Source organism: Oryzias latipes, chromosome 21, assembly GCF_002234675.1.
Source record: "Oryzias latipes chromosome 21, ASM223467v1".
NCBI classification, from domain to species: Eukaryota; Metazoa; Chordata; class Actinopteri; order Beloniformes; family Adrianichthyidae; genus Oryzias; species Oryzias latipes.
Genome location: NC_019879.2, coordinates 8,676,177 through 8,690,677, shown reverse-complemented (window position 1 = coordinate 8,690,677; position 14,501 = coordinate 8,676,177). Strand labels below are relative to the sequence as shown.

General features: G+C 42.7%; 1 protein-coding gene across 4 annotated transcripts in view; it reads right to left on the bottom strand.

Moving 5' to 3' along the window:
* The window catches only part of LOC101163857 (cyclic AMP receptor-like protein A), a 73,140-nt gene extending 59,347 nt beyond the window's left edge, over positions 1-13,793 (bottom strand). Inside the window, exons 1-8 of one of the 4 annotated variants that reach the window (XM_011489322.3) lie at positions 13,605-13,793; positions 10,379-10,431; positions 8,167-8,221; positions 7,050-7,106; positions 6,887-6,947; positions 4,226-4,313; positions 1,617-1,706; positions 1,172-1,210 (exon numbers count right to left, since the gene is read on the bottom strand). In XM_011489322.3, the coding sequence (XP_011487624.2) occupies positions 1,172-1,210; positions 1,617-1,706; positions 4,226-4,313; positions 6,887-6,947; positions 7,050-7,106; positions 8,167-8,221; positions 10,379-10,431; positions 13,605-13,685 (524 nt within the window). In that variant the 5' untranslated portion in view covers positions 13,686-13,793. The remainder of the gene's footprint in view (positions 1-1,171; positions 1,211-1,616; positions 1,707-4,225; positions 4,314-6,886; positions 6,948-7,049; positions 7,107-8,166; positions 8,222-10,378; positions 10,432-13,604) is intronic. The other 3 variants (XM_020712837.2, XM_020712838.2, XM_011489323.3) reach the window with 3 other exon arrangements.
* Positions 13,794-14,501: the final 708 nt, after the last annotated feature.

The window sequence follows — 14,501 nt, the reverse complement described above, 5'->3', positions numbered from 1 at the left end:
AGCTGTCAGCAGGCTGTGCGTGTTGAGTGCGTCTTTCTTTTTCTCTTGGCGGGTGCTGCCTTGGCCTCTAATCTCTTGTCTGGTTTGATGTAATTAGAGCTAATGAAGATTCCCTGATCCTCTGAGCGGCTCGTCCCCCTGGGCCACAGCAGCGTGGAAAACTAGACAGAGCCGTGGAGCGGAGGAGAGCTGATAAAAGAGACATGGCCTCGTTTAGCACCGCTGATAGCTATGTGTTTTTCTCCATTTGTCTATGTGTGTGTCTGTGTGTGCGCTTATTTGCTTTAAAAGATTGATTCCCCGCTGATGGTGCGAGCGGCAATGTGATTACCTTGGCTCAGACAGGAGCGTGGCGCACAAGTGCGTTTATGTGCGTGCATCAGGGGGATTGGCGGGGGACTTGTAATATTAGGGCCGCCTGCAGAAGCACAACGCAGCGTAGCTGTCTTATGCTACGTTCACACCGTCCTCTACAACGTGCAATCAGGCAACCACTTCCAATGAAAAGTCTATGGGAATGAATGGAAATGTGCATTTGGGGCTTTCATATTCACACATCGCTGGTCACGCTTTTAAGTCCATTTTTGGCATCTGCGTACAAAATGTACGTCCATTGAACGCACCTTGACAGTTAAAACCAGTTGAACTTTGACCAATCAGGTTTGATGGTGACGTATGGATGGGGTCCTTTTTATTTCACTGAGATGCCAAACGTTTGAAAATTGATCATGCAGGAGACATGAATGATTGGGGTTTGGACTCAAAGTCTTTCGGAAAACAGCCATGAAAGAATTTGGGATATTTGCACCGCTTCGACAATTGGCACCAAGCCTTCCAAATGCTCACGCGCTAGTATCTTATAGCGTTAACAGCATATGCTAAAGGTGTGTTTATGAACCTGCCCGCGTTCAGTGCGTTCTTGAACGCACATCACTTGCCCGTTGTGTAGGTAGCATTAAACAGTTAAATGCAAAATCTGATGAGCCCCAAACAGACTGATTCCCGTGCACGCTTATTGGCCCAGCACCAAGAAGGGAAGGACCCCGACAAGGTCCCTTGACACGTAACCCTTCCCATTTCCCCGCAGAGACAGCCCTCCTCCTTTCTTCTCCCCCCCTCATCTCCCTCAGTGGGGGAAGCTTTGATGGCAGCGCTGAAAGGGTCTACTTACATCCCAAATCTCCAGGCTACGTGATCGTCTGTGATCCAGCTGGGGAAAGAGAGAAAGAGAGAAATGAGCGGGTTACAAAGGAAAGGGAGAGCCTGAGCGGAAGCGAAACTTGTGTGACAGCGGAGGGGGAAAGCTGTGCAGCTGCAGCTATTAATAAACCCAGAGTGGAAAGAGAGAACCCAGCCCAGGGATTAAGACTCCGTCCCAATTCTCATTCCACTGCCTCCGCGTCTTCGGCCTCTTGCCGCTCCCTTTCAAACAAATCCTGCACGGCAACCCACCAGAGTGTGAAGAGGAGTTTACTGTGATCAAATTTGCTCATAACTGGCTGTTTTCGAAATGCTATGAAAGTCACGGTAGAGCAAGAACGAGGCCCTGTCTGACAGGAAAGGCTTCTAATGGAAAAAGCGCCGACAAAACAAACAAAAACACCGGACGTTCTCACCACCAGGCTCCTGCGGGACCGTAGTAACCCTTCAGCAGCGGCAAGGAGGCCATGACCAGAGGCGTCCCCCACGCCAACAGATGGTAAAACCTGATTAGAGACAGACATTTACTTCATTATAAGCACACCGGACAGCGAAAAAAAGTAAATAGATAGATAAAAACGAAATCAATTCTCCAGCTGCTCCCCATTGTTGGTGCTGGCATCGAGGTCATTTTTCAGGTGCGGACAAATGTCTATACACCCAGACAGCCAATTACTCACAGTAATACAACCCATAATTACCTTAAGTGTTGAGAAAAGATGATTTTCATGGGAAACATTTGCTTCCAAACTCCAATAACATCTAATCTGACGGAACCGTTTCTGCAGAAAGTGTGTGTGTTTTTTTTTTTTTTTTTGTTCGAGATGTTCGATCTCTTGAAAACTGCGAGGCGACAGCATCAGTGACGGCCTTTTCAAGATATGTGCAAGTGTGTGTGTTCTTTAGTGACTGGGGCGTGTGTGCGGGAGTCGATACTTTATAGAGCGTACAGCGTCGCCTGGTCAATAGAGTGGAAGTCCTCCCCTGACTTGTTCCAAGTACGGTCAATCGAGCCGTAGTGACACAGCTGACAAACGCTCAATCCCCCTCGTGTTGTGCGCCGCGCACACACACAAAAACACGCACAGGCTGTCACTGTATGTCAGCAGGACCCGCTGCGCACCTCTAAGCCCCTGACCTCCCTGTGATGGACAGCCCTGAGAGTGAAAGGGAGGAAGGGGGGGTTGGGGGTGGAGGAAAAAGGTGGCAGAAGGCTTAAATTGAGCGGACTAGTCTGAGGGAGGGAATCCAGGGGGAGGCTGTGTTTGGGCTGAACATGAGAGGAAGAGCGAGAAAAGGAAAACAGGGAAAAAGAGGAAAGCAGGAAAGGCAGAAATGGTAAAATCAGGGCTGCCAGCCCTCTGTGAGAGGAGGACGCGGGGAGGGGGGGTTGTCAAGAAATCAATGTCAAGCGCTAACAGACAGCCCCCTCCAGCACACACACCTCCAGCTCAGGGGGCCTTTGAGAGCGAGATGACGGGGTCCGGAGCTGCGCGCAACATGGGCTTAATGAGGCGCAGCAGGACCGCTCTGCTCTCTGCATTTCACACACGTGCACGCAACGGCAGCAGCAGACTTGCATGCCGCAATATCGCTTCTCGCTCGCCGCCTCAACTACCCCCCCCCCCCCCCCCATTTTCATTCCCATCCCTCCGTCTATGGCTTCATCATCACCTCTCTTCCCTCGGAGCTGCAAATTCTTCCTTCAAATGCTCATAAACGCACACACAGGCACACAGAAAGCCTCCCCACTCTCTCTTGCACCCACTTCAATCATTCTTAGATCATCCAGCCTCTGTTCTCCATCTCCTCTGGCGATGCGTTCATTCATAAACCATCACGCCGCGCCATGACTGCGCGTGAGCACGCGGGAATGCAAAGAGCTTGTGGCAAGATTGGGCTAAAGGGCCGACGGGTAATTGCGCATGCATGCAAAGCAGCGATCCCGCCCGCCTGAACGCATAAAGCTTATCTGTGCTGTCAATACATGACAGCTCCACTGACACCTTGCCTTTGCTTGGCTTTGACTTATTAAAGCCCTGCGCTGCTTTACCTCTTTGTGTGCCCAGCCTCAAAAAAACACAAACACATCCTCCTCCTCTTTGCTCCCTCTGGAGGCTTCCAGGCGAACCCATTCTGGCTTCCTGGCGTGCCCCTTCACGCCGAATATAAAGCCGTCTCCTCGTGAGTTATAGCACCATTATACTGTCTGGCTTATTACTAATCAATGCAGGAACACTCCCATGGGTGGTGCAGGTGGAGGCCAAACAGATCCACACAAACACACACATAAAGGTGAGTTGTGTTTGTTTTTTTACCCCCCCACACACCTACACATTGTTTCCATCAGGGCGCTGTGTGCCAGGTAAAGCTGCACAAAAATACTACACACGCAGATTTCACACCGGGGTGGGGGGCAGCGCTCGTGGGGGGTTTGAGCGACAGGAACACGGAGCCAAAAAGCGTGAAGATAGCGGCGCACGCACACGTGCACAGGAAGGCACACTTAACTGCTAACACTCACTCCCATTTCAATTAGAGAGCCGGCTGGCTGAAAGAGAAGAGGAGGAGGAGGAGGAGGAGGAGGAGGAGGAGGGGGCAGCCTGTCAGTGCTCTGTGGGGAGACGCTTACCGCTACACGCCAAACGCACACACGCGTGCAGCCCACGTGCACGCACGCACACACGTGGAGGAAGACGACGCAGGGTATAAACACGACAACAATGAGGGACGGAGAACGCACAACTTAATTATACACGGGAGATAAGAATGGAAATCAATGACAAAATGATCAGTTAGGAAACATATTGTCATGTCAATAACCAAATAAACATTCATTCTTTTTTCCCCCCAAACTAAATGTAATTCTTTTTACACCTTCTTCCTTGTGCACCAACCCATTTCTACCTCTGTTTTTGAATCAAAAATTGGCATTATTTTAAAAGCAACATGGAATGTTTTACACATCACGATAGCTGGTAATAGAAAAACAAATAAATAAATGAATGAAGAGTTCCCTTCTCACATTTCATATCTGTTGGTGCTCATTTCTCTGACCAGGTTAAGGTACAGGTTCAGCGTGATGAGGCAGACCCAGGCCAAGGCACTCCAGTCTGCAGAGGAAAAACACCAAGGTCAAATTACAACACTGCCACACAGCATGCACCCGCAGATGTGTGTGTCCAAACATGGACGTGCGTCTGTGTGACGGTGTGCGTGCATGGATGCATTCCACTTTTCTGATAAATGAAGGCCCATTCTGCAGTAATATGAGAGAGACCTGTAGCTTAAGGTGATGGATGAGAGGCGGGAGCTCGCTGAGAGATAATGATGAACTGTGAAAAAGCAGAGGGAGATTACATGGGAGCGGGGAGGAGGAGGGAGGAGGGAGGCAGGGTGCACGGGTGATGGCGAGCGAGGTGCCGGAGTGGACAAGACCAGGTGTTAAGAGACTGAGAGGTATTATTGGAGGAAAAGAAAATGAAAAATCTGGTCACAGGAGCAGAAATTGAGCTTTCTAACAGCTTAAAATGTAAGGAATCAACATTTAACTGGGCCAAAAATAATTTAAATGTCCATTTGGGGCATTGCAGTTTTTAAAGTGGATCAAACTGTCTAGACAATGTCAGGCAGTTGCAACAGCTGCCTGCTTGGGGGCACTACTGCTTAAAAGCAAGGACTGATATAGGATGAAAAATAAAAAAGGATGAAGAAGAGGACAACATTACTCATTGATTGGCCAGAGCAAAAACATGACCCTTCTATATGGCTTGTTGGCACAGCCAAGGGAAATCTCTCTATATAGTCCTCGGGTCATATATCGACATGTGTCTGTACCATTGACTGTATATGAGAACTGGAGCGAGTGAGTGTGACGTCGGCGAAAGAAAATGGTAAACACTTCTCCTCGTCTGCGTTCACGACACCATTCAGAGACTCTATCAGAACGGTGAGGTTAACCATCTACTGCAGGAGCTGCGACTAAGTGACAGCCGCTTTCAGCAGTACTTTGGTCTCTCTGTGACCCAGTTTCACGACTTACTGTCCCGCATTAGCCCGGGGATGAAATAAAATTACAGGACCATTTTATGATCATCTTGATACAAAAAAAAAAAAAAAATCTTAAAATTCAGGAGGAAAATGTTCAGCTTCTCCGTCATGTGGGGTTTTGGATCAACACATCACGGGGCCAAAGCTGGGTTCCTAGTTTGTTTTATTTACACGATGCAAATTCTTCACCAGATGTTTAAACTCTGGAAAAGCCACGACCCCCAACACACTGCTGCCATTCCGCCACGGCCGATGCTCAAAACGCATCGCAGGACCTCTGATGGCGTCTGTACATTGACTTAACATTGAAACTGGACACACCAACGCGCGTATTGTGTTAGCTGTGAGCTTAGCTTTAGAGATGAGCTACTAGATGATATTCCGCATCACAACACGCGCACATTATTCTCACTTTCTGTTCTTTATTGTGTACCATCATGCCTCTCCTCATATAGAGGAATTCTAGTATTTATTTTTAACTTTGTTTACATGATGTCATTTTTCTCAAAAGCTACGGTTTACACCAGGGGAAGAATTGCCCCTTGGAGTTAATTGTTTTTCCTTTTTCCTCGCGCCTTCTCCTGACCATTTGAATCAAGGCTGTACGGCTCCACACATGAACCGGACCAAGGTTTAATTTTTGAGACTTGAGAGTTTAAACGAGCTTTTATCCGTGAACCGTCACCTTTCAGAAAACAATCTCTAGAACAAACTGCCCATTGGGTAAAAGCACCCCAAAAAGCATTTGGAAGCAGCTTACAGAGACATAAAACACAAATTTCTTTTTATGGTATCATCACAAAAACACGCAATTATCATAAAACCCCTGTCTCATGTAATTAGCTGACTCCTTTCTTTAGCCTGAAAGCTCAGCTTCACCTCTTGTTGTGACACTGCCCCGGCTGCCATCTTCCCCCATTCCAAATGCATTTCCCAAAACCGGATTCATGGATTCAAAGCAACGCTGGGGCATTACGCCTCCATTGTGCGGCGCCGCACAGCAACCGCGGATCTAATGTTTACGCACAACCACTTGTCCTTGGTGTGAGAATCCTCCTGATAAAACCAGTGCGACAACCATGCCATGCAGCTCGCCACCTATCAAACTGTTCACACGTGTCTGCCAGCAAGACCAATAAACCCGGCCTAATAAAAAGTCTTTTTAGCAGCCTGCCTAATTAAAAATCCTTATGCTAATCAAAAGAGCTGTGACTCTGATGCAAGCTTTGCGCAGGCAAAATTCTTCTGCACAAGAAACCGAGAGAAAACTGCTTTCACTTTGCCATGCAGATCTTCCTGATAATCTTTAAGGAACATGGGTACTTTCCAGTTGTCTTTGTGAAAATGTATTTTCCCCAAAACTTGCTTAAAAAAAAAAAGATGCACCTGCAAGCAAAGACAGCACAGTAAGTTACTTTTTAGCTATAAACATAAAAAATATATATGTACTTCTAAGCCCATTTTGTGTTCTGGAACTGTTAAGCCAAAAAAGTTAGAGCAGTGTTATTTACAAAAGGTGATATTTCATCTCCTCATCAGATGTCAGTGTCTGAGTTTTGTTTTTTTTCTTGCTTACTTGCTTCTACTGCAAAAAAAAAATTGCACGACCAAACAATTAATCAAAGTCTTTCCTTACCAAAGTATGTCAGCCACCAGGCTTGGAAGTCACAAAGAGATCCCTCCGGATGTGTCTCACCCTGGGGAATAAAAGGAAAGCATCATGGGAAAAATACAATGTTGGAGAAAAAAAAAAAAAAAAAGATCCAGGTGGGCTTTTAGTGTAAAATGTAATAACTCACCATAACATATGCTACACTGTCGAAGAAGGCTGCTACAGTCAAGCAAAGAATCATCTTCTGCAGCGAGAAAATTAACAACAAAAAACATGAAGGATTCGCTAACAAAACACCTTGAGTGAAAATCCCAGTGCATTTAGACCCACTTAGTGAGAAGGACAAATTATAGCTCAAATGATCACTGATGTGGCTGACAGCTTGGCACATGCTGGTGACAACTCAGTAAAAATACCACAGAGGAGAGACTTTTCCCCATCTCCTCCTGTTCTCTAAGCTCAAAAATAACACACAGCGCCTTATAGAAATTTGTGGGGGACGCGGCGGTGTGCCGCCGTTCTGTTTGCGACAGCGGTGGCTACAATCTGTGGCTGTGGCAGGCGCACAAAGAGGCAAACCAACAGGCACACAGAGCCCTTTATCAATTTGTGTCCGGCGATGACCCTGCCAAGGCTGCGAAAAAAAGAAGGCGAGGAGGATGAGAGAGAAGAGGAGGGGGATGGGAGGACAGAATAATAGCGGCAGGAGGGCCTTGAGAACACTAAAGACTATTGACTGAGATAACCTTTGTGAGTGGATGCAAGAAAAGAGAGGCTTTATGTGGGAGGCAGACGAAGGGGGAGGAGGATCAGGGGGATGTGAGGCCGATCTCCGCAACGTGGTCCCGAAGTAATGGGATCCGTCAGAGCCCTACGTTAAGCTGTCATTTACTTGAGATTAGGAGGATAACATGCAGCACCGCCAAACCTGACAGACCTGCTGGACCAGCTTCAAAAGCACAAAATCTCTCAAAAGCTGCACGCTCGCAGCCACGCCATAAAAAGGCTCCACATTTAAGGAAATCTGGTTTTGGATATAAGATATAGACACAAAAAAAAAAGGTTCCACCATATATTTTCCAAAGTACTTAATTTGAAGATTGAAAACGGCACGAGGAGGCAGTCGCTATCACAAAATGACCGTGAGTCAATTAACTCCCCAATTCATTAATCTGAGCTTTTTAATTGGCTCCAATTATGCCAAGATTTGCTATGGCTAATTGAGCATATTTCCGGTGGAAATGAAGCAAACACAAGTAGAAAGGAGGCGTTGAGACGTGCTGGGTGGTGGGGCTGACATTTACCTGAGCCAGAGACTGATACCGCCGCAGCAGCCAGATCACAAACAGCATAAAAACACTGAGGAAAAGGAAAGAAAGGCCATAAAAACGTTTGATGACAGACAAGGGGCACTTTGAGCATCACAGGCTAATTAGGACCAGATTAATTACAAAACATGTCTGCAGCTTGCTCATAAAGAGTACAAATACTTGATATTGTTTTCATTTTTTTAAAAGATGAAACAAAACTCAAGTGTAAGGCTTTGACTTTTAATCAACACATCTTATGAATCGCCGTAACTTTCCGGTCCAAGTACATTCTAAGAACTACTCTGAATGATTTCCTAAAAAGGAACTAGGCAGGATGTGGCGTTGAACAGACAAGCACCACAAACCGCAGCCCTTAAAACTCCTGAGGAAATAAATCAGCGCGCTGTAGACGCAGCCCTAAAATAAAATAAAAATGTAAAAAAAAACAGTCATCCAGCTCACACAAGCTGATAGCGAAGCTTTAAGTCATGACTAACCCTTCCGTTTGCCCAGACACTCCTCACAGCCAATACTGATTGTGTGAGGGATTACCCAAACCCTGTTTGATAACATCCATTGAAGGGAGTCATGGTGAGGTGTTACAGCCTGTATAGTTTAAAAAAAGCTCAGCTACATCGGAAATATTTAAGTGATTCCGGAAATGCTTTAGCCGCGTTTTTGTTTTACACAAGGAAGAACACTTGGCTTTTCAAAGTTAGTCATTTTACAAGTATCTTTGAGAATTTCTCCCGTCTTAAAGACCTACTCCGATCGTCTTTTGATCTATTGTAAAAGCCAGTGGTCGTTTAAATGAAAAATCTAAAAACCTTCTAGGACATAGCATCTGCAGAGCGGCAGGAGTTCATTCAAAATTTGCCTCTGAATTGTGGGCGGGACTGTTGCTATGGCGTAAACCTACCCTCTTTCCCATAATCCATGCTCTCCTGCTATTATCCAGCCCCTGACACTCCCAAACTAACATTACCGGTCCACCAAAAACGGTGAGCAATATAGGCGCTATCCAGCTGTACAGTTTAGAGACAGATTCCAGCTCAGAAAAAGAAAACAAAGACCTACGAGGATCTATTTATCGACAAGCAGATGCATCAGAATGGAGCGAAGCTTATGGCCCAGCATGTTTTCTACATCACAAACAGTTTTTTTCCCGTCTGTTCCTGATTCTCAACGCTTTGAATAAAGAAATAATCAGAAATGCAATTTCAGGCAAAATTTTTCTCAACGCATGTCCTTCACCATGAGAAAAATGCCACAAGAACATGTTACAAATTCACAATTTTACATTTACAGCAGTGTTTTTTCAACTTTGTTTTTGAGCCAAGGTCCACTTTTTCCTTGATAAACGTTATAAGGAACGCCACCATCAAAAATGTAAAAACAATTAAATCAAAATGTTCACTGTATTAACAATATACAGTTATTCTAATGAAGGTTTGTTGAATAAGAACCGTTTAAACAAAGAAAACGGTATTTCAGATTTCTACTCTACATACTTCTAACTCCTAAACCTGGGCCTGTTTGGATAAACACAAAGCTGATATCCTGGCAATGGCAAATTACCAAACCAGTTAAGTGAATTTGATCAATTTCCCATGGCACCCTAGTGTATCGTGGCACACAGATTGAAAAATACCGAGCTACAGTTCCAGTGGTGTGCTGGTAAAAACATTGAATGGACAAGCTGCAGCAAAGTCAACCACATGAATTCATATCTTCTTAATTTAGTAAGGATCCGAAGATATTTTTAAATAATACCTTCTGAGCTCTAGCTTTGGTAAGGACAATCAATGTAAAGCCTAAACTTGAAAACTCTTAGTTTTCAAGTTTAGGATTCTGTTTCAGTGCTGCAAAACCTGCAAAAAGGTGATGTTTGGTTGGTAATAAATCTTTACTTTATTTATCCCACGAGGGGAAACTTTGTTTGTTATAGTAGCCGTATATAAATGAACAGAAAAGAAAATGTGGGGTAAATGAGGATAACTATAGTTCTTAAGATGTGCAAAAAGAACAACAAAAAAAAAGAAGAAATGAAGAATCTAGTCGTCGTTTTCCAAATTTACATTTGATAAAGTGACAAATACTGCAAAGAAAAGAAGTGTGGTACACAATCTGTAAAAAGATTCACTATCCTGAGTATGTTAGTTCAGAATACTTAAAAAAAATGATAAAAGACAAAAGAATTATTCACCATCCAACTAAGGAGAAGGTTCCAGTGGCTCGCATTATTGATAAAATCACCACCTGTAAATAGGAAACGATCAATTACTCTGCAGCATTTCAATTAGTTGTATAAACAGAAAAGCGGTGAGGAGGCTTGCTCTGTGTTTAAAGATAAATAAAGTTATATAGAAACATTTTTAGAAATTCCATAAACACGTGTGCGAACATTATAATCACAGGCTTAGTCGAAGCTGAGCTGTGTATGTGCCTTTTACCCAGGACTGCCTACTATGTGTTTGTGAACGTGCATGCAAACACCCAACAGACAGAAGTTACCAGAAAAGAATGAACCAGAAGGAAGCAGAGAATCAGAAGAAGCAGAAACTTATCAGTGGATTGCTGACACACAAAACACGCCCTGTGAAATGTTCGAGAATGTCACATCCGGACACAGAGCTGCTCTAGAAGACTATAAACAAACAACAGCTGATAAATCACAGCTGAGACAAATGAAAAACAGATGGAAGACGATATGATGAGGTTAGAGGCTGACACTCACAAGAAATGAAAGAAAAAGAACAAAAGAATGATGAACGAGAAAAGTGCGACTCAGTCCTGCAAGCTTCAGGTTAGTTGATAAGGCCTAAAGTAACTTTGTATGCAACGATGAGAAAGGTGCATTAGTACAGTGTTTTTCAACCTTTTTTGAGCCACGGCATACTTTAACCTTGACAAAAATCCCGCGGCACACCAGCATCCAAAAAAAAGAAAAAAGAAAAAAGGAGAAACTCATAGTCTGTATTGATCTACAGCCCCTCCTCAATCTCACGTGCATTTATGTGATAATTGTGGCAGAAAAAGCTGGAAGCTGCAGCTGTTTTTTTCTAAAAGATGTAATAAAAGTTGAGTTAAAATATTTAAAAACTGTTTGATGTGTGTTTGTTGTTGTTTCAAGACGATAAGAGGAGAGACTCATTGTGCGCCGAGACGCTGTCACTTTAACCCAATGCATCACGGGGGATGTAGTGCAAAAATCTGCCAAACGCAGAAAGACTCGCGTCTCTGAGCTTCATGGTTTTGTTCACTCATTCCACGGTCTGACACCGGATTCTGTGGAAAGCTACACCGCTAGAGACGAGCTTTAGATGTTATTTTTGTTAGAACTGACAGACTTATGAGCATATCAGAACAAGGAAGTGAAGACTTTAACCACTTCTGATTGCTCAGACTGAAGAAGTGTGATTAAGCCTACAGGAATGATTGGGGGAGACAGTTAAAGGGGCGGGACTTTTCCAAAAACAGAGCTGAAGCTGCAGCTAAATCGCGTTACCGTCATTCTTATCAAAATGTTTTTAATAGAATCAAATAAACACAAAGAAAAAAGTATTTTACGATCTTTCCTATTCCTAACTACTCAGTGTTTTATCAGGACGTGTTCGGATGAACACAGAGCTGATATCGTGGAGATGGTAAATGTTGTTAGATCAGTTAATGAGGGCAATTTCCCACGGCACACTAGTGTGCCGCTGCACACTAGTGTGCCGCTGCACACTGGTTGAATTTGAAAATGTCTAAATTACAAAAATTCTAGAATTAGGTGGGTCTATACAAATATACATTTTAAAACAATAAAATAATTAAAAACTAATGATAAACACATCTTTTTTATAATCTTTTTAAAGTTTGAGCTTTTCCTCCATCCATCCATCTTCCTCCGCTTATCTGGGACCGGGTTTTGGGGCAGCAGTCTAAGCAAAGACGCTTGGACTTCCCTCGCCCCCGGCCACTTCCTCCAGCTCCACTGGGGGGACCCCGAGGCGTTCCCAGGCCAGCCTAGAGACGTAGTCTCTCCAGCGTGTCCTGGGTCTTCCCCGGGGCCTCCGCCCAGTTTAAGCTATTTTAGCAAATATAGGTTATATGAAAACTACTTATCAAGAATTTGTGTTCCTCTTTTCCCTTTTCAGCAGGTCCCTTTAGGGCTTAGCACAGCAGATCATCTGCATCTATAAGTATCATCATTTAATACAACAATCAAATAGCAATAATTGATTGAAATTAGTAAAATTTCAATTCCCCTTATACTGCTTCTTTTGTACTTCCATTATTCACTACTTCATTACTGTTATGACTGTATGATTTTTTTTTTCTCTATCTTGTCATGTTTTGTGTGACTAATGTCTGAGCTGTATGTTCTGCAGAGCAGGAACTTACTGAAAACAGTTTTAAACTGAGTCAGGCAAGGTTATTTTTAATCTTTTCCTGGTAAATAAAATTAAAATAAAAGCCAATAAATATGTAAATATCTTCCGTTGAAATGGATTTTCCTCCCTGAAAAATGTTGCAATAAATTGCCTCAAATAAGACTAAACTAAAATACCTACAATGATTACAGCTTCAAACTGGAATCAAGGAGGAAGTAGCTAAGACATCGCAATTATTCTGTTTTGAAGACAGATCTAGAGATATGCTATTTCTATTTTGTCTCAAAGATATGTTACCTGGAAACTGACTAGCAAATTTAGGTTGACAGTAAATGTTTTTTTAGAAATGTTTTCTAGAAGACAACCTTACATAACTAGTTGATATAGTCATACATGAAAATCAAAGTCAAAGACTGGTAATCAGGCAAAACAAAGACTGAGAGGGGAATTTAAGCGGCTCCTAAAAAGAAAGAAGGTCTCAGACGTCTGTCTTCAGGGGTTAACGTCCTGCTTATTTCTTAATTTCTGTCCTTGTAGCTTCTTGGCAAATGCATTAAATCCAGGATATCAACATATACAGGTAAAACAGCACACCTCAGGTTTGACATCCTTTCTCTGAGATCCCATATTATATTATATCTTATATATATTTTCATTTAAACTGCTAATAGTGATGAATTTGGAGACTGATGAGTTAGAAAAACTACCAGCTTCCAGTGGTCCACCTAAACATCTGGCCACATTAATTTGGACTGGCCGGAAGTCACTAATTGTCTGCAGACTTAATCTGTAAACCAGAAAAACCACCTTAAGCCTTATGTAAGATGCTGCAACTAACAGCCAAGAAGTTACGATGACTCACAGCTCAGTTCACAGTTACCATCACATACCATCAAATGACCAGTCTTCGCTGCATCACTAAATTATATCAAACAACCAATTAACAGAAATCATGACAGTTGTGTTTAATTTAGCGGCGTTGTTACTTTAGCTAACAGGAAAATTAGCGGAAATGCTAATAATATAAACGTCACTCTGCTTTTGAACACTTACGCATCGGTAGTCCTCGGACTGTGTGTTAAAGAATACGCAGCGTGATCCGTTGCTTGTTGGAGTAAAAGTCGTAGCTTCCATTTTCAAAAAAAAAAAAGTTCAGACACTTTTTTTTAACCTTAGCATTTGTTGTGTTTTCTTTTAGCATCCCATTCACTTCCTGGCTCTGCCTACCGTGTGCGCTAAAGGACAAAAAGAGTCCGCGTTTGATGATTTTCGCAGGAAGATTATTTTTGTGTTTCTTTTTTATTTAGTTAATGTTTTTTTAACGAAAAATTCTTGCTAAAAATAAAACAATATTTTTTCACATGAATACATTACAATCACAATTTGTTAGATTTAGCCTGCATACAAATAATTGGATTGCATTCTACACTATGGAAAGTGATTAAGTGCTATACGTCCTTTTTTATTAGTTTTGTTTTCTTTGACAAAAATACGTTTTTACAGAAAATACTTAATTCAGATTGGAATATTATGATTTTTGTTTCAAACAAAAGGAAAAATCCCAATAAAAACTGTCTAAATTTTCATAAAGGAAATACGTTGGAAGTCACCTACAGTGTTGGTTTACTGAGCATGATTACATAACAACAGAAAAATTTTAAAAAAGTAAGACTCAATAAACTGACATATTTTGGAAGAGGTAATTTATAGCTGATCCATTTGTTATGACTGCAATAGCATGTAGCAATAAGAATAATTCTGTAGATCTAAAATTCTTTTTAGCAATGTGTCGTTTTAAAATTATGTGATTAGATTACTCAATATTTTGGAACCTGGTGTGGTATGTGATTCATTAGAAGTTATGTGTAATTTTTATGTGGTTATGGAGAAAAAGGTTTTGCAAATTCAGTTTAAAATCCAGCCATGTGTTTTCTACACCTGCTTCATTTT